This window comes from Giraffa tippelskirchi, chromosome 10 (genome assembly GCF_054371585.1).
Source record: "Giraffa tippelskirchi isolate mGirTip1 chromosome 10, T2T-mGirTip1v1.2.pri, whole genome shotgun sequence".
NCBI lineage: Eukaryota > Metazoa > Chordata > Mammalia > Artiodactyla > Giraffidae > Giraffa > Giraffa tippelskirchi.
Window position 1 is genome coordinate 150,424,842 of NC_137284.1, and position 20,370 is coordinate 150,445,211.

The window sequence follows — 20,370 nt, forward strand, 5'->3', positions numbered from 1 at the left end:
AGTGAAGTCGCTCAGTCATGTCTGACTCTTAGCGACCCCATGGACTACAGCCTACCAGGCTCCTCCGTCCATGGGATATTCCAGGCAAGAGTACTGGAGTGGGGTGCCATTGCCTTCTCCGTGGGCAGATGAGAGAGAACTTATCAATGTATACCTTTATAAAGATATACTTTTGGTAGTTGAACTATTCAATATTTTAGTCTCCATCTAGTCTAACCAAGGCAATATAAAATTGAATCTAGATATAGGGCCAAAATGTGGCATCCAAATACAGATTTAAAATAGACATTCTACATTCAAATTTCGATTCAGAACAGATACTATCCTTACCTCCCCAGAGGAGAGGGAAAATCCCTCATCTACATGTTAATCAGTGTCCAGCACCCTTAACATTATACAAACTCCAGGCAGACCCCACTGAGTTCTCTGTATTCTCATCCACATCTGTTTCTGACTGCTCCTCTCACATCTCAGGTTATAATCAAAGAAAGAACAGATGTCGGAAGCACCCTAAACCTTTAACTTCTACAAGACACATCATATACTGTTCTCAGCTCTGGGGCGTTGTCCACACATCCCAGTCAGATTCTCCCATCTCTTTGTCAGTTCTGGTTTCTAAAGCTGAGCGTTCTCATGGAGTCACTTTCCTGGGTTGAACCATAGGGCATCTTCCATTTGCGTGAGCTGGGGACATGGGAGCCACCCAGCAGTAGTTGGGAGACAGCTGTAGTCAGATGCTTCAGAGAGAAGCAGAGTTTAAGTGGATGGGTCATGAGCAAGAAGGAAGATGTGAAGGGTTCATTGTCAGTGGTGGGACTTCTGAGGCAGAGGCCTGGTGAGGAGGGCCCGGCCTGGGAGAAAGCCTCACGTGTGTCCTGTGTGTGACGCCACCTTCTTTCTCTTCCCTGCTCCGTATAGATATTCCCGCTCATTTCACAGTCACGCTGGCTGGTGAAGAGTGGAGAGCTGACGGCCCTGGAGTTCAGCGTCTCCCAGGCGCTGCGGAGGAAACTGAACACCCGCCCAGTCCATCTGCACCTCTTCAACGACTGTCTGTTGCTGTCTCGGCCCCGAGAGTCAGTGACTGGAATGGGAGGCCGGAACATGAGGGGGACGTGGGATGAGGCAAGAGGGAAGGACTGAAGGGGACAGAGAAGGGTCCTGGTCCTATAGAGGAACCTTCTCAATGGCTCGCCCCATAGAGTCCAGGTCATGACTTAGAGAAGAGGAAAAAAGATCCAAAGCCAAAGAGGACAATCCCACTGAATTACATCCCAAGATCACCCAGCAGGACCTTTACCATGTTATAGGCAGGGCAGAATGCAGCATATTAGTCTATATCATGTTTGCAAATCAGTCTGTGTTGTCTCTGGGCTTCTTTGGTGGCTCAGATAGTAAAGAATCTGCCTGCAATGCAGGAGACCTGGGTTCAGTCCCTGGGTTGGGAAGATCCCCTGGAGAGGGAAATGGCAACCCACTCCAGTATTCTTGCCTGGAGAATCCTCATGGACAGAGGAGCCTGGTGGGCTACAGTCCATAGGGTCGCAAAGAATCAGACACAACTGAACAACTGACACCATTCTGGGCTGGGCTCAGCCTACTAGCCTAGCGATACTTCACCAGTTCCAGATCCTAACTCTTTGGTCCTTAGAAACTTTATACTGGTTCTGTTTCTTCAACTTGTTAAAGTGGTGAGCATCCATTGCCCTGGATATGTGGTTTGCCAAGCCATTGACAGATCCCTTCCAGGGGCACGCTGACACCATCTTATGGTTTTTCATGAGAATTTACAGGCTGAACATGCCAAGGACAGGGATTTTGAATTGTAAAGATAAGCAGGTGGATGAAGTCTGAGCACCCCAGCATCAGGCTGAAAAGCCTTGTGTTTTGCAGGGGTAGCCGATTCTTGGTATTCGACCATGCTCCCTTCTCCGCCGTCCGTGGGGAAAAGTGTGAAATGAAGCTGCACGGAGCTCACAAAAACCTCTTCCGACTCTTCCTGCGGCACAACGCCCAGGGCTCCCAGGCCGAGTTCCTCCTCCGCACGGAGACCCAGTGAGATGGGGCTGCTCAGTGGGGCTGCGGGGAGGGGGGGAAGACAGCCGGGCAAGGAAGAGGGACCAAGGCAGAAAATATGTCCAGAAAACAGCTACAGCACCAGGCAGTCCATTCTGGACCAAGGAGCATCCACAAGCCAGCCTAAACCCAAACTCCTAGGGCTGATAGATGACTTTGAGGAGCCTGGGGGTGGGAGAAGGTGTCAAGTCCCTGTTACCACCAAGGCTTAGCATCTGTTATGCTAAGAAGGACAAAGCGTGTAATTGATTTATTGACATCCATGACTGAATGTGTATGAGCCAGAAATTCCTCAGTGCCCAAGGCTGGAGGGTGTATGCATGAATAAGTCATGACTTAGATAAGCACTGGGTGCCTGTAGCTCTCTTTGCTCCCATCTTCCCACCCAGTCCTCTGTTGAACATAAATCCATAGTGTTGAGAACTTTTATGGGCTCATCTCTTTAATAATAATAATATTAATAAAATATATTCACACATGCATACAGTGCAAAGAGTATTCAAAATAACGTCTAAAAGTCTGGTACACAGTACCTCCCATGATGAACAGTTGTAGCTATTACAGCTGTTACAAAAGATATAAGAAACCTCTTCTTTGAAACTTTTGACCTGACACCTAATGGTCTGGGGGTCCTCACGTTGTAGATGCTTTACGGTTTTGTCCCATTGGAAGACGCTTCAGGGTAGGATCAGTAATGCTTGCCCTCACTTACGGGACAGAAGGGCTGTACAGATGCAAAATATCACCAAAGTCAGGTCATCGGATACAGACTCGCATTCTTTGTCTAGTGCTTTGGATAGCATCTTCCTGAAACAGTGATGGTGTCCTCTCTCAGTTACTCCAGCGTGGTTGGAGGCAGAGGCTCAGATAATACAGAAACCTTCAGATAATTGCAGAATTAGGCTCGGATCATATTGGGTTGGCCAAAAAGTTCATTTGGAGTTTTCTATACCATCTTACGGAAAAACCTGAAGAATCTTTTTGGCCAACCCAATATTACATCACCAAAAAAAAAAAAAAAAGGTAGATGCAGCCCCCTGACCCAGTTATGATTACAGAATAACTTCGTCTCTGCGATATTTGACTGAAGGAAGGTGGGCAGAGTGTCAAAAAGTATGCAGAGTAATAGAGGGAATCTCAACTGAGCTGAACATTTCACTCAGTAGACGTCCCCAGATGGAAAATCTCCATGTGCACAATTGACAGTTGACTTTATGCCTCTACTTGAAAGACAAGAGATGCCCTTAAGAGGGTCAGCTTGGAAAGAGAAAGGGAAAGATAAATGGTGACAAGATACATGAGCATGTAATTCATGATCCGGTCAGATTTCCATCCAAGTGGAGCCCCGTTGACTTTTGTCCTAGACATCACTGAACTAGACAAGTCTTTCCCATGGTCCCTCCACTTTCCCATCACCCGCCCCTGTCCTGTACCCCCAGTGACCCTGCTTTGTTTTCTCAGGAGTGAGAAGCTTCGCTGGATCTCAGCCTTGGCCATGCCGAGGGAGGAGTTGGACCTTCTGGAGTGTTACGGTGGGTGAAAGTCCAAGAGGGAGGGAGAGGTGGTCAGAAGTCTGCTTTGGATGCAGTTTAGGAGGCTGGGTGGTACCAAGATGCATCTGCATAAAACTGCTCATGCCCATGGCAATGCCTCACCCCACCCCCCATACACTCCTTGTCTCGTTCACACTTTTTGAATATTCATCCCTTTAAGTCTATCCTGCTACTTGTTTGCCTAAATTTCACTGACTTGAAGGTCTTGGGGAAATAGGGGGAGAAAGTCCGTGTGGAGTTTGGGGGGTAGCAATATAGTAGATATGTTCTGACCACCCCATCCCTGTACAGGATGACCTGAGACCCTGCCTCTACCCCAGGCTTCCAGGCACCCACAGGCAGCCGCAGACACACACGTTAGGAAGTGTCTGTGTTGAGCCTCATAGTTGTCCTCCATCAAGGACTCTGATTTATGTCCAGAGAGGAACTGAACTCAAAGGAACACTGAGCTTTTAGTGACTCAAAAAAACAAACAAATACCAGGCACTTTGGAAAAGGCCGTAGGAGAACTAGGATGTAGATGGAGTTCTGTTCAGGGTGCGATCCATCTGCTGCACTTCACTTTCTCAGAAGAGAGAGAAAGCGAGAAAATTCTTGCTCCATCACTGTGACTTTGTGCATGGGAGATACGGACAAGCTAAGTACAGGTAACAGTGCATGGTCTGTTTATTCTCTAAGAGAACCAGTGCAGTGTGGTAAAGTAGAAAGAGCCATAAACCTGTGTAAGATAGAAGACTGTGGATCAGGCATACTCTGGGGCTTCTTAATTGAACTTCAAAACTTTGGAAATTTCCCCTGGATCACAAAACCACAGAAAATCCAGAATGTCCTTGAGTCATCTTGATCAACTCAGTCATTTATAGAAAAGGAAACTGAAACGAAAGGGCATTCAGTGCTTAGATTATACCAGGAAGTCCACTGGGTAAGTCTCATTTAGTCCCACAGCGTGTCCCATGGAGAGAATGAGGACTGAGTCTCAGAATCTACCATGGAGTTGGAGGGGCAGAACACAAACTTGGAACAATTAGGTAAAAGATAAATGGTTTGTCGCAGACAGTTTTAAAGGAGTTCAAAATCCAATGAGGATGAAAGACACAGGGAAGATTTCAGTGCTTAGCAGAATCTCAATTCTTTGTAACAGGGGTCACTAAAAGACGGTCACAACCTGTTTCTCTATTCGTCTTCACTAGAGAGAGAGAATCTTTGGTTCATTTCGATGATGGCATTTCTATCTCCTAATCAACCGTCTTGTTCCCTGGGAGAAGAGGGAGACTTCTCCAGTTGTCTCTCTTGTTGGTAGCTTTCAACAGTTTAAACTCGCTCTCCTCCAAGAGAGGAGAACCAGTAGCTTTCTCCTCTCAAGCTACCACCCCTGCAAGTCCTCCTTCATGTTCTAGTTCCTGCCTTTCCTCACCCCTCTCACGCTCTTCTCTTCCAAGACTCCCCACAAGTGCAGTGCCTTCGAGCCTACAAACCCCGAGAGAATGATGAGTTGGCGCTCGAGAAGGCGGACGTGGTGATGGTGACCCAGCAGAGCAGCGATGGTAAGAGGGGAACCCACAGGGGACAGGCCGGGTATGGAAGATAGGACGGTGTGGGCAGATGTCCTCATTTCCTAGGGCTGCTCTAACAAAGCACCAGTTGGTAGAAATGTATCCTCTCGTGGTTCTGGGGGCCAAAAGTCCAGAGTCAAAGTGCTGGGCAGGCCGTGCTCCCTCTGAAGACTCTAGGAAAAGGTCTTTCCTTGCTTTTTCCAGGTTCGATGGCCCCAGCTGCCTTGGCTTTTGGCAGTATCACTCCAAGCTCTATCTGAATTCTGTGTGTGTGTAGGTGTCCAAATTTCCTGCTTTTAATAAAGATACCAGTTATGTTGGGCTTCCCAGGTGGCTCAGTGGTAAAGAATCCACCTGCCAATGCAGGAGATCTGGGTTTGATCCCTGGGTCGGGAAGATCCCCTGGAGCAGGAAATGGCAACCCACTCCAGTATTGTTGCCTGGAGAATCCTCATGGACAGAGGAACCTGGCAGGCTACAGTCCATGAGGTCATAAGAGAGTTGAACGCAGCTAACAACTAAACAACAACAACCAGTTATACTGAATGAATGGCACACTTTGCTCAGGTATGACCTCATCTTAACCTCACTAATAATACCTGCAACCACTCTACTCCCAAATAAGACCGCATTTTGAGCTTAGGACTTCAACATATATTTTAGGGGAATACAGCTCACCCATGAGTGGAGAAGGTTCAGAAGTGGGCAGCTGCAGACTGTATCAGGCCTAGAGCAGCCAGGGTGGGTACACGAGAAGGCTGAATTCCCCATGCTGGGACTCTCCAGTTCCTTTAGCCTTCAGGTCACAAGTACGTCCCGGAACGAGGTCCGGGAGAAATTATTGTGAGTTTTTTCCAGGTAATTCTTCTCCCCACCCATCCTGTGCCCGTAGGCTGGCTGGAGGGCGTGAGACTGTCAGATGGGGAGCAAGGCTGGTTCCCTCTACAACAAGTGGAGTTCATCTCCAACCCAGAGGTGCGCACACGGAACCTGAAGGAAGCCCACCGAGTCAAGACTGCCAAGCTACAGCTGGTGGAACAGCAGACCTAGCTGTTCTCTGGGAGGAAAGCCCTGAGCTTAAGGCCGAGGTGTTCCTGGACAGGGCTGGCCCGGGACGCGGTAACAGAGGCCTTCTGTGCATCAGGAACTAGACCTTCTGACGCTGAAAGACAACACCCAGCGGCCAGGAGCTAGTCCCAGGCCTCCTCTTTTTTTGTGCTTTGTACTTGGTGCGGGGATTTTGAGGGACTTTGCACTGGACTCTGAGAACCTTTTCTCATAGAAAAAGGGATCCATGGGGCCTAAGCCAAGGAACTTTACTTCTACCCTGCAGCTAAACGCTTTCAGAGTGCAGATTCAGAGCTGACCAGAGTTTCCATCGTGGCCGTGTGTTAAACAGAATCTGACCCCAGTCCACCGGAGGGAGATGTCTAAGGAGGATGGACAAATCAGATGGGAGGGTTAACCCGGTGACCTTTTAAGGTATCGTCCAACCCTGGAGATAGCCCGTGATTACGGGGCAAGGTCAGTGCCTGGGTCTCTGGGGTCTGTCGGCGGCTATGTGAGGTGATCCGCTCTCACTCTAATAAAGCTGGCACTTCTCCGAGTGTTTTCTCCCCAGACTCCTGAGCACTGAGCAAGGTTCAGAACATGGGATTCCGTGGTTCAGATGTCATGAAAGACCACGATGCTGACTGGGTTACAGCAATGGCCGATTCTCTCTTTGACTCTGGAGAGTTTGGGCAATGTTTCTGCTTGTTATGGCCTCAGAGTTTGTATTAGGAAGTAGAATGAGTTGATGGGTGACGAAAACTCCAAACCTTTTTTTTACTGAACCCACAAGTTAAGGTCCAGGCTAGTTTAGGTGGATTTGGAAATGCTACTCAGACCCCTCATGATTTTATATTTTGACTTTAGATACTGTAAGGGTGTCATCACCGCCGCTTCATCCTCTGTGTGAGAAAGAGCGTGGTGCAGAATCCTAGAATCCGGGTCACAGGATTACTTCCAGTTACTGCATCACCACGACACAGCCTGCCTACTTCTCGGTTTCCTTAAATGTAAAATGCAGAATTAAGCCACGTAACCTCCAGACTCCCATCCAGCTCCGTGATGTATGATTCTCCATCTATCATCAGGTTGCCTTTCTCAGTTGGAAAACATCCCCGCTTACAGTTTTTTCTCATATCGAGTCATCACACAGCAGTGGTACAGCCATCTTTTAAGTGGGCACATTGTGGTCCATCCCTGGACATTCTACCCCTCTGCTTTATCTTTAGTGGTGGTGGTTTAGTTGCTCAGTCATGTCCCACTCTTGCGACCCCATGGGCTGTAGCCCGCCAGGCTCCTCTGTCCATGAGATTTCCCAGGCAAGAATATTGGAGTGGGTTGCCTCTGCCTTTGCCATGCTTTATCTTTAGAGGGCCTCAGGGTATAATTGCATTGCAGCTTTGTACAAAGGTAAGAATAATACTCTAAATTTGGTCTTATACCCAAATAACTGTGATATGACATGATAGTATCACTTTTGATAACACATTTTGTTTACAGTCCATCCTAAAATGCAAGTTAGCCTACTTAATTTTTAGAAAAGTTATCACTATTAAGTTAATTAACTTCGGAATAATACTAATTTACCCTAAACAGGCTGACAATGCTAAAAAGTCTAAAATAGAAATGACTTTAGAGAAGTTCGATTGAGATTTTACATCTTTTCATAAAGCTAGCTTTTAAGTATTAATATATGTTAAATGTATATATTATACGTAAACTAACAACTGCTTTTTCTTAATAGCAATAACAGTTATTTTGATCCAGATCTTTTGTTCACACCAGTATTTGAACACTGGCTGTATGACTCAAAGAGAGCCATATCCAAGCTTATATTTTCTAGGCAAACTCTCCCTTACTCTCCCAGGGAGATAAAATATCAATTTCTGAATGATATACATGTAAAAAAAAAAGTTTTTAGTTAAGTGACTGCTTCTTTGCTTGAAGTTGCTAAGGTTTTCTGAGCACCTTTAAGCTAACTTCTATTAAGGCTGAAACTGTCTTGAGGTATTTAATATATGTTTGTTTAATCAGGTTATTCTCACCTAATCTGGGAAATTAAGAGACAATTGGCTTCTACTCATCTTTAGGTCTTTCATTTTAAAAACAAAAAGCAACAACAACAACAACAAAAAAGCTTAGGTATGAATAATGTTTCCTGAATTGAATTACTAAATTTTTATACTTTGGGTTTCAAAAAATTGGGCACATTTCTTGTTATTGTCCCTTCCTTCTTCAGATTTTCAGAATTTAACTCAATTTATTCTTTAGTCTTCATTGGCATCAGTGCATTAGAAACTGAGCAATTTCTTATGAGAAATTGTGAAAATAACCAACACTTTCTGGACAGACTGGATTTGACGTGTATATGACTATATACGGTATTTTGTTGGCATTTTTCTGAGGAAAACTGTGCACAATGTCTTTAGGAGTCCCATTTATTGCTCCTTTGCTGAATTGTAACAAGCTTGGAGCTTAAAATCCTATAGATATATGCTGAGTCACTTCCTTTGGGCTCTTGACCCTATTAAATTTCCGTCTGTCAATTTTATCCACTCACATGACTTAGAAAGCTGTTTTGTAATGGTTATTTTCACCATCAGCTTTTCATTTAGAGTTAACTGTGATGTTATGATTCTTAGTGTTCAGCACTTACGCTGGCACAGTCATTTATAATGACTTTAATAAGATCAGCTTACATGTCAGTATCTGGAAGGCTCACAGTTTGAGATGTGTTTATTTCCCCTGATTTCATTTTCTCTTAAACAACTTCTATATCCACAGCACTAAGTAAAATGGATTTTGGTCCTAGGATGACTGATTTTTTTTTGATGTGACCCATTTTTTTAACATCTTTTATTGAATTTGTCACAATATCGCTTCTGTTTTATGTTTTGGTTTTTTGGGATGAAGCACGTGGCATCTTAGCTCTACGACCAGGGATTGAACCCTCACCTCCTGAATGGAAGGCAAAATCTTAACCTCTGGACCTCCAGGGAAGTCTCTACTTTGTTTTTATTAGTCTTTGGGATAGAAGTTGTTTAAAAGTCTTCAAAAATGGAAAGAAATTACATTCACTGGCTCTCCTTTCACACACATATTTATCCCCCTGAAATAAACCCAGTTTCCTCTTGGACCCCGTGTCGATCTACCCATAATTGTCTCTATTTAGTGATGCCCTGCTTATTATAACTTCTTCTGGTTCATGAAGCTGGATTGGAAATGCAGTATTTTGGTGCAGCAGCCGTTTATAGGCGAAACCGAACCTCAGCCACCCACCCGGAGACACAGCTCTGAGACCCGGGCGTGCTTGCACTTGGTCTCCACACCTCTAGGTAAATATCCTTCTGCTGGTGGTGACTTGACCCATCACTCACACAGCTCAGTTCCCTTAGAGCCGCATCTGCTATAAATATGACTCAGGAGCTGCCTGATTGCAGAAGCTCAGAGCTTGCTGTTTAACATAATCTCCTGAAATCAGGTGTGCCAAGGGGCCAAAGGTTACAAGCAAATGAGCTAAAGGGAGACAGACGCCAGACTTAGTCATGTTTCAGGTAGACTGAAAACATCCTCTATCCCTAATGGCTTTCGACCCATTTCTTCCACCCGTTGCCAACGCCAATTACGGAGTGGAAATTTCTCCAGCCTCTTCCTCAGAAGAGGGTGAAGCTGTGGCAGAATTTCCAGGGAAACATCCCCAGAGTGAGGCTACGGCCGGAGGAAGACCCCTCGGGGAGTGTAGGTAAGTGAAAGAGGGTGTCTTGTCTCTTCTTTCCGGGAAGGCTGGGCACCAGGAACTGGGGAAGCAAAGGGGTTGCGTCGGTGTGAGCTGTAAACTTTTTTTTTTTCCCAAGCTGGTAAGGGAGCTGGGAGGGAGTGACTACTGATCCCAGCTGCTTGCTGAATGAGTCACTGCCCTGAGGGCAGAGCCTGCTACAGGGAGGGGCCTGAGTCTGGCCCATGGAGCTCCCCAGAAGCACCAATGGGCAGATAGATATTTTCCTGGCATTTTACCTGAGCAATTATCTCTGAACAATGCCGTTGGAGCCACGTTAGTTTGCACTGAATGACATGGAGGTTCTGAATCTGCTTATGGGCCTCGGGGCCCCAAAACGCCAGGGAGAGAGTTCCCACTCTGCTGGGGAAAGTGGCTGAGGGCCACAGACCAGGGAAGACCCTGGGAGAGTCTGTACAGAGTCCACAAGGCTGGCAAGAGATTTCAGCCATCACAGAGACAGCCTCCGGAAGAAAAGGAAAATGCAGGGAGGAAAGAGGGCCCCGTGGATGGGATGCATCCATCCAGTTGTAGAGGGTTTTCTTTCTGAGATCCACCATTGGGGATGGGAAAATCACCCGCTGTTGGAGTGGAAAGGACCCCAAAGGTCTTTGTGTCTAACCCCTTCCTGGTCACACAGGAGCTTGGTGAAGGGGGACAATTGGCTTAATGTCACACAGCCAGAGAGTTGCAAACTGCAGATCCAAACAGCCTGCTGTTTACCTCTAGGATTTTAGCACCTGATCTGCGCATTTGTGTTCTTCACAATAGGTTGAGGGTGACTTGCTGTAAAATGCAAAGGTTGAGTAAACAGAACATGGAGAGGCAGATAAGTTTTGAGAAAGTGAGAGGAGCTGGCGATCAGACTTGTGGAATGGTTAATAAACAGGTTTTAGTGATTGGACTAACTAAGCTTGGCCAGGCAACAGACTGGAAAGAAAGATAAGGTGTGGCTTTTGCAGTCATTCATCATCCTTGCACAGCAGAGCCTTAAGAACTGGAGAGTTTCCTGAGTGTGGTATGTGTGTGTGAACTGGAGAGTTTCCTGAGTGCAGTGTGTGTGTGTGTGTGTGTGTGTGTGTGTATGTCCTCCGCTTTAGGGGAGGAAAGGACAGGAGGATCCTTGATAGAAGGCGGAATGTGTGCAGAGATACTGGACTTCCTCTGTGAAATCAGTGATACTGGCATTAGCAAATAAAAGGGAAAAAAAGATGAAGGAGGAGTTTTCCAGTTGAAAATCAAAAAAAATGAATGTATAAATTATTTTTTTTCAAACATCTGACAATAGTCCTTTAAATAAGTTCTGGGGACACATTTTAGTTCCCTGGGTATGAAAATGTACCTGATTTCACTGATTCAAATAATGAAGAGTTATAGGAAATAACAGGGGTTCCCTGGAGGCTTAGTGGTAAACAACCCACCTGCCAGTGCAGGAGGTGCCAGAGACGCGAGTTCGATCCCTGGGTCAGAAAGATCCCCTAGAGAAGGGCATGGCAACCTCCAGTATCCTTGCCTGGAGAATCCCATGTATGGAGGAGCCTGGTGGGCTACAGTCCATGGGGTCACAAAGAGTCGGACATGACTGGGTGATAGAGCTTGAGCACCATGGGAAGTAAAAGTCAAACCAAAAATGAATAATGGACAAGAAGGCAAAATAACGAAATGGGAACAGATTGCACTCTTGGCAGCTCCAGGGACACAGATTGGGACAAGGGTGTCAAGCGAGAGAGCACATTGGCCAGAATTGGATGGAAGGGATGATGTAAGCAACAGCAGGGCGAAAGATTCCACCCGGGAAGGATGGGTGGAATCTCTGTGGGTGGAAATTCCATCTCAGACAACACACTGTGCAGGAAGGGATGTACTTGAGGCAACTTGACCAGAGCAATCGGGCTCAGAAACAAGATGTGAAAGTGATACACAAAGACGCCGCCGCTCTAGGGCTGAGGCAGAAGCCAGCTCCCCTGGATTTCCATATTTTATGACGCATTCTCCTCTCAGACGCCTGGGCACCATAACCCGAGGTCAGTTTGACAATCTCTCCCCCCTACCCAAACAGTGAAGTTCTGTTGATTGCTTCCCTCTTGTTCTCCTTGTTGTTTTTCTGTCGTTCAGTCTGTCCGACTCTTTGCAACCCCATGGGTTGTAGCCCACCAGGCTCCTCTGTCCATGGGATTTCCCAGGCAAGAATACAGCAGTGGGTTGCCATGCCTTCCTCCAGGGGGTCTTCCCAACCAAGGGATCAAACCTATGTCTCCTGCATTGGAGGCAGATTCTTTACCACTAAGCCACCAGGAAAGCCCCTTTGTTCTCTTGTGCTGTGCTGGGCTTAGTTGCTCAGTCCTGTCCAACTCTTTGTGACCCCATGGACGGAGGAGCCTGGCAGGCTACAGTCCATGGGGGTTCTCCAGGCAAGAATACTAGAGTGGGTTGCCGTGCCCTCCTCCAGGGGATCTTCCCAACCCGGGGGTCAAATCCAGGTCTCCCCCATTGTAGGCAGATTCTTTACCATCTGAGCCACCAGGGAAGCCCCCTTGTTCTCCTACCACTATTATAATCTCAATACCTCATTCCTGGACACTGGCACGATGTCCCACTGATCTATCTACTCCCAGTCTTTCCACCGTCAATCTTTGTGGAAGAGAGCCTTATAGCGATTTCAGGTTTGACTGTATCCTCTTGACCCCTCTGATTAGCTAACAGGTAACAAGTCTGGATCCACCCCAGCCCTCCAGCCCCACCTCCCTCCTCTCACATGTTCCCTTATCTATGATTCACTCCCCTCCAGGCAGGTGCCTCTCCAGCTTTGGAATATGAAGCTTCCTCTTCCCCTTTTACAGTGCTCTCTTCTCTATGTCTCACAACAATGTCCCTACTTCTTTTTAAATCAGACAGTACTGAGTGGATAAGTTACTTAAGTACAGACCAAGGGTCTATGGAGGGATTTGATTCTAAATCTAATCTAGATCACACCCATTGTTTTCTTACAGTCATCCCCACCTTCTGACCTCCTTTTTTTTTTTTAAATTTATCTCCCCCAACTCTAGTATTCTTGCCTGGAAAAATCCCATGGACAAAGGAGCCTGGTGGGTTATAGCCCATGGGGTCACAAAGAGTCAGACATGGCTGAGCACACACACACACCTATCAAAATACACTGCTTCTTGAAGTTGGCACCTCCTGCCATAGTTGACATCCCATCCAAAATTTACCTATTTTGCAACTTTGGAGAAATACATAAGCCTCTCTGTGTCTCTGATTTCTGCCTATCAAATGAATAATACATTCTGGGGTTGTTGTGAAATGAAATTCCCTATTAAAGAGCTCGGAGAAGGCAATGGCACCCCACTCCAGTACTCTTGCCTGGAAAATTCCATGGACGGAGGAGCCTAGTAGGCTGCAGTCTATGGGGTCGCTAGGGGTTGGTCACGACTGAGCGGCTTCACTTTCACTTTTCACTTTCATGCATTGGAGAAGGAAATGGCAGCCCACTCCAGTATTCTTGCCTGGAGAATCCCAGGGACGGGGGAGCCCAGTGGGCTGCCGTCTATGGGGTCGCACAGAGTCGGACACGACTGAAGCGACTTAGCAGCAGCAGCATTAAAGAGCTAGATACACAATAAATGCTAAATAAATGGCTACTACCATCATTAATATTTTGTCTGAAGACCAATTTCTGAGTAAGTGAGCTAGTTCGGTTCTTCCTGTCATCTCATAAAATATACCCAAAACTGTCCATCACCGATAGCGTCTTACCTATTGAGAGTTTTCAGCTTTTAGATGACATATTGGTGTTCAGGAAGCAAGAGTCTCTATCTGCATTTAGTGAGTTGGAAGATAAACTGAGAAGACTCCTCAGTCAAGGCATTCTTAGGAAATCATTGAAATATCAGTGTCCTCCTCTGTAGACTGGGATAAAGTGATCTGATTTGCAAAATTATTTGTCCAGCCTCCTCTCCAGATCCTTGATGGGCTTTGCATCTTTCCTCATCAGCACCTCTTTCAGCTCTTTCCACCCTAACCCTAACCCTCCTGCATTGCAGGCGGATTCTTTACCCTTGCCCATTCCTCACCAGTCTCAGTGCCACCTTTTCTTCTTATACTTTTCCTTTCATTGGCATTTCCCCGAGTCCATCCTAAGACCACTTTCTTTTGTGCTGCGTTCTGTCTGTCTGAGCCATTCTGCATGGTCTCTTGACCTCAACTAGTGTTTTCTATGCTGAAGAAGCTCAATAGTAGCCTCTAGTCTTTCTCACGGACCCCAGCTCCCCGTTTTCCTCCCTAGACATGTCCACCCAGACAACCGGAACGAAAGCCTCAACGTGCACAAACTAAATGGCTTCCCTGTCCTGGTATTTGCTCCAACCTCATTATTTCCTTTCACAATCAATAGCATTTCTTAATTACCAAAGTCTTTGTCTGCTTCTCTTACTCCTTGAGTCCTTTCAACTCATTTCTTATCACGTCATATTACAATGATTCTGATTCTGAAATATTTCTCAGACCTGACCCTCTTCTTTCTTTAGCTTTCTGTAGCCTCTCGTCATCTCTCACTTAGACTCACTCTGTAAGTAACCTGGTCCAGTTTCCCTGCGTCTCCTCTCTAAGCCCTCCAATCTTGTGCTTCCTTTGTCTTTCTAAAACCCAAATTTGGGCAGTAAGTGAAATGTGCATGAGTAAAAAATGCCACTGCCTCTCTCATGGCCCAGAGAATACAGCTCAAGCATCCCAGCACTGAATTTGGGCCTTTCCCCCTGGAATAGGAAATGGCAACCCACTCTAGTATTCTTGCCTGGACAGAATTCCGTGGTCAGAAGAGCCTAGCGGGCTACAGTCCATGGGGTTGCAAGAGTTGGACAGAACTGAGTGACTTTCACTTTCACCCTCTCACCCTGTCCCTTACCAGCCTCCACTGCCACAGTCCCTCCATTGGCCTCTTCTATGTACAGATCCAGCCAATGTGACCTCCTCCCTAATCGTCTTCCCAGTCTCAATGGCCTTCCGCTCAGTGTACCTTCTGCCTGAAGTGCCCTTCCTTCTCTGCTTATCCCACTTCTGCTCTCCTTTAAGAGAAATGCCCTGGACTCTGACGCTTTCTGAGCCACCGCGGACAGGGCTGCTGCAACTTCTGGACCTATATCTCACCTTGTTCTCATGGCTGAGTTCCTGCACAGCACCCACCTGTAGTGTAACTGGCCATTTGTGTTGTCTGACTCCCCAGTGAGACTGTGAGTTCACTGAAACCTGGAAAGACAGTTTGTTAATCTTGTGTTCGTTCACCCAGTGCTATATAGCTGCCTGTAAATCCTCACTGAATGATGGAATGAACATCTGCCTTCATTTCTCAGGACTTTGTTATGAAATTCAAGGGAGAGGGTATTTTTGAAAGAACATCATACACTAAACTGCAACTATAAGAAAGCTAACTATCCCAGATTGTCTCTCTGGCCTAAAACGATACCTCTTCTAGGTGAATGAAGGCGATTCTTCACTTCTAAGAAAGACTTACTCTTAACTAGTTAAGACCATTTACGACTTGGAATGAAATCAACAAAAGCCAAGTTGTCTTTTGCAGCCTATTTTCCTGTCTTCTGTTACTGCAAGTGATGTTAAAATATGCATTTCAAAATACATTCAAAAGGACTATCGCAGAAATATATAAATGAATAATTAATAATGTGACTAGCAGAAACAGAAAATAGAGTAGGATTCCAAAAGATTTTAGAGCATTTTTTCAGACATGTGCAGAGCAGGTATGGAAGGTTATGATGGCAGGGGGGAGGAAAATACTAAGTGAACAGGACTGTTTAGAGCCTGAAATACAAGAAAGCTGAGTGGAGGTACAGAGGCCAACTGCTGGCTCTTGGCTCCTGGACAGTCTGAACTGTGAAGCTATGGTGGATGTAGCCATCCCTAGGAAAGCGCTACAACTAGGGTTGCCAGCTTTAGCAAATTAAAATACAGGTCACCTCCCCTCTTGCAGGAAGTATACTAAAAAAATTTGTTGTTTATCTGCAATTCAAATTTAACTGAACACTCTATATTTATCTGGCAAACTAAGTTGCAACCCAAATGACCTGAGTATCTTTAAACCTGATCTCAGTGGCTCCGCGTTTTAGAGAAAGAATTATTATGGGCTTTGTTACTGTGTACACCCGGGATACTTTAGGGCCACAGTTACAGTGGTGGTGGATCGCCATCTAGTGGAAACATTGTGAGCTTAAATTGGAGGCATGCTGCTGCTCCTGCTGCTAAGTCGCTTCAGTGTCCGACTCTGTGCAACCCCACAGACAGCAGCCCACCAGGCTCCGCCGTCCCTAGGATTCTCCAGGCAAGAATACTAGAGTGGGTTGCCATTTCCTTCTCCAGTGCATGAAAGGGAAAAGTGAAAGTGAAGTCGCTCAGTCATGTCCCACTCTTAGCGACCCCATGGACTGTAGCCTACTAGGCTCCTCTGTCCATGGGATTTTCCAGGCAAGAGTACTGGAGTGGGGTGCCATTGCCTTCTCCCAATTGAAGGCATAGAAGAGTTTTATTCTGGAGTTCAAGGAAGGATTCTGCTCCAGCCAGCTGCACACTCTGAGATTGTACTGTTGGAGGGTAATCAGATTCAGAGAATAGGGGATTGGGGGGAGGGTTAGTGATGGGTGGGGAGGGTTGGTGATCGGGATGGGTGGTGGTTTAATGGCTAAGTCGTGTCCGACGCTTTGCAACCCCTAAGGCCCGTCAGACTCTACTCTGTCCATGGGATTTCCCAGGCAAGGCTAGTGGAGTATTTCATTAGTCATGTATGGATGTGAGAGTTGGAACATAAAGAAAGCTGAGCGCTGAAGAACTGATGCTTTTGAACTGTGGTGTTGGAGAAGACTCTTGAGAGTTCCTTGGACTGCAAGGAGATCCAACCAGTCAATCCTAAAGGAAATCAGTCCTGAACATTCATTAGAAGGACTGATGCTGAAGCTGAAACTCCTATACTTTGGCCACCTGATGCAAAGAACTGACTCATTGGAAAAGACCCTGATGCTGGGCAAGATTGAAGGCAGGAGGAGAAGGGGACGCCAGAGGATGAGATGGTTGGATGACATCACTGACTCGATGGACATGAGTTTGAGCAAGCTCTGGGCGTTGGTGATGGACAGGGAAGCCTGGTGTGCTGCAGTCCATGGGGTCGCAAAGAGTCGGACACGACTGAGTGACTGAACCGAACTGAATACTGGAGTGGGTTGCCATTTCCTTCTCCAGGGGATTTTCCTGGCCCAGGAATAGAACTCTCCTCTCCTGCAGTGCCAAGCAGATCCTTTACCTCTAAGGCACCAGGGAAGCCCCCACATGACTAATATGCGCATGCTCTGCAATCTAGGGAGAGGAGTAGCCTGGCCCTGGAGCTCCAGCGCAGTGTCAGCTCACTCACTCTCACCAAATCCAAAACGAAAGCTAGAGCTGACTTGCTCAAGAGCCTTCCAAGTGGGGATGGCTCAGAGGAATATGGAACTATGATGTTCTGTGTAATCACAGATAATTATAACAAAGAATGAAAGAAGTCATCTAAAAGGTCAAGAGCTGAAAAGATGTAAAAGTTAAAAGGAGGCACATCCTGGAATTTTAAGGATATTATCTCAGAGTGTTCAAAGAGTTCAGAAGAAACTCAGTGCTGCAAAACATGCTAAAAATCAATACTAACATTAAGACCAACAATGGTAATAGTAATAAAACCAAACTTGGAACAGGGAGAAAGGAAAAAATAAATATGCTTCTCGAGGCAGACATTATAAGGTAAACATGGAATTCAGAGAAAGCAAAAACAACTGACTCTCACTTTGGCCTGTCTTCTCCAGAAAGGATAACATTCTAGAAATGAAAAGGACAAAAAAACACAAGATTGTCTTAAAACCCAAACAGGATGCTTATAGCTGATTTAAACAATTCTATATTTCTTTCAGAGAAGAACAGGAGAGGATGCCTAAAATTTAATAGAAGCAATCCTAATTTTCAAAGAGATTATTTGTAGAAACTAAAGGAGAATAAACTTAATGCAATATTTTCATAAATTGCTAGAAGAGATTATTGAAAGATGGTTTGTGAACACTTAGATTAAAAAGAATCATAAAAGACAATAGGTGTTCCTTATGAATGACTCATGCCAAACTAATCTCATTTATTACGTTGTTAGGTTTCTAAGAATGTTAAATTATTAGGGTGCTATAAAGAGGATACTTTTTTTTTTTATTTTAGTGAGTCATACAGCAAAGGTTTTTTTTCTCAAAATCCTAGAGATGGCAAAGGATAGCCCTGGATAGTAACAGAGTTAAGGAACATTTTATCTAGTTTAACTCTGTACTCAAAAAAAAAAAAATGCTTATTAATATTTTCAAAGAGGTCAAAATGTTCCATATTTATTTGTATCTTGTTTACTAATTATAAATGACTTGATTGTAAAACTCATAAAACATACTTAACAGAGAGAACAAAATTGCAAAAATATGGCTAATTTATGTAAGGGCTCCAAACTACTTTAACAAGCTCAATAAAGGATAGTTAGATTGCTTCCACATCTTGGCTATTGTTACCGGTGCTACAATGATTATTGGGGTGCATGTACCTCTTCACATTATGGCTTTCTCCGCATATGTGCCCAGGACTGGGATTGCTGGATCATACGGTAGTTCTAGGTTTAGTTTTTCAGGAACCTCCATACTGTACTCCATAGTGGCTGTACCAATTTACATTCTCACCAGATAGTATAGGAGCGTTCCCTTTTCTCCACACCCTCTCTGCATTTATTGTGTTTGTGGATTTTTTGATGATAGACATTCTGGCTGGTGTGAGTGATATCTCATTGTAGTTTCAATTTGCATTTCTCTAATAATTAACAATGTTGACCATCTTTTCTCATACCTGTTGGCCATCTGTATGTGTATTTTGGAAAACTGTCTATTTAGATCTTCTTCTCATTTTCTAATTGGGTTGTTGTTTTTATATTGAGCTGCATGAGCTGTTTGTATATTTTGGAGATTAATCCCTTATCAGTGGCTTCATTTGCAAATATTTTCTCCCATTCTGTGGGTTGTTTATTTCTTTCCTTTCATTTATGGTTTATTTTTCTGTGCAAAAGCTTTTGAGTTTAATTAGGTTCCACTTATTTATTATTTTTACGGTCATTACTCTAGAAGGTGGATTCAAAAAATATTGCTATGATTTATATTAGAGTGTTCTGCCTGTTTCCCTCTAAGAGTTTTATAATGTCTGGCCTTACATTTAAGTTTTTAATCCATTTTATTTTTGTGTAAGTTGTTAGATAATGTTTTAATGTCATTCTTTTTAATGTAGCTGTCCAGTTTTACAAGAGCCACTTATTGAAGAGACTGTCTTTTCTCCATTGTATATCCTCACCTCCTTTGTCATACGTGAATTTATTTCTGGATTTTTTATCCTGTTCTGTGGGCACCACTCTTATAAGGAGCATGTGCAAGCCCATATTCTCTTGAAAAGAGGCATTTAAGGTGGTGAGAGTGAGACCAGGCTCCTTGAGGCCAGGGCTCTGAGGAATGACATACAGTCCTCAGATCTTGTGATACTAGGTTTATTCTTTGTAGCACTATGGAAAGCAAAACTCAGATTCAGTTAAACAATATTGACTTCCTCCTAGTAGAAGAAAGAACTTCATTACAACTACAGCTTTCAAAATTCTATAGGCTCTTATGTAAAGGAGTTAACTGCCCCCAACCCTGAAGCCCCCACTGGAAAGTTCAGACTTAATGATGCTCCATCAGTGGTGGTGTAGAGCTCATTCCTGCATCTGCCCACTGGTTGGACTTGTCAGCCCAGGATTCTGTGCTTCTGAAATGTTTTCCCCGTTTTCCCTTGGTTTGATCTTTTGTTCATTCTCAATTCTCACATTTTGTTTTCAGTACAGTGTTAGAGACTGCCTAAGATTTAATTGTCTATAAGCACAGATCTTAAATCCCATCACCCTCCAGTTCTTGGCTTTAGATACCTACTGTTTGCTAAAAATACAGGGCGTTACTTATCTAAGTTGTTGTTGTTATTGTTTAGTCACTAAGTTGTGCCCAACTCTTTCATGAGCCCATGGACCATAGTCCACCGGGTTCCTCTGTCCATGGGATTTCCCAGGCAAGAATACTGGAGTAGGTTGCCATTTCCTTCTTCAGGGGGTCTTCCAGACCCAGGAATGGAACTGATATCTTCTGCATTGCCATGCAGCTTCTTTACCACTGAGCCACCAGGGAAGCGCTTACTTATCTGAGCGGCAGGAGCCTAAATCAGTAAAGATCTGGATGAGAAAACGTCCAGCCTCTTTGCAGGCTTAGAAAGCAGCAGTGTGTTGTGGGAACTGATGGCAAGA

At 45.0% G+C, this 20,370-nt stretch overlaps 1 protein-coding gene across 2 annotated transcripts in view; it reads left to right on the forward strand.

Annotated features, from left to right (window-relative positions):
* ARHGEF5 (Rho guanine nucleotide exchange factor 5) overlaps positions 1–6,494 on the forward strand; it is a 28,959-nt gene extending 22,465 nt beyond the window's left edge. For both annotated transcript variants that reach the window (XM_081534489.1, XM_081534490.1), the window contains 5 exons: positions 919–1,076; positions 1,894–2,055; positions 3,538–3,608; positions 5,069–5,173; positions 6,075–6,494. In XM_081534489.1, coding sequence (XP_081390615.1) covers positions 919–1,076; positions 1,894–2,055; positions 3,538–3,608; positions 5,069–5,173; positions 6,075–6,232 — 654 coding nt within the window. In that variant the 3' untranslated portion in view covers positions 6,233–6,494. The remainder of the gene's footprint in view (positions 1–918; positions 1,077–1,893; positions 2,056–3,537; positions 3,609–5,068; positions 5,174–6,074) is intronic.
* Positions 6,495–20,370: the final 13,876 nt, after the last annotated feature.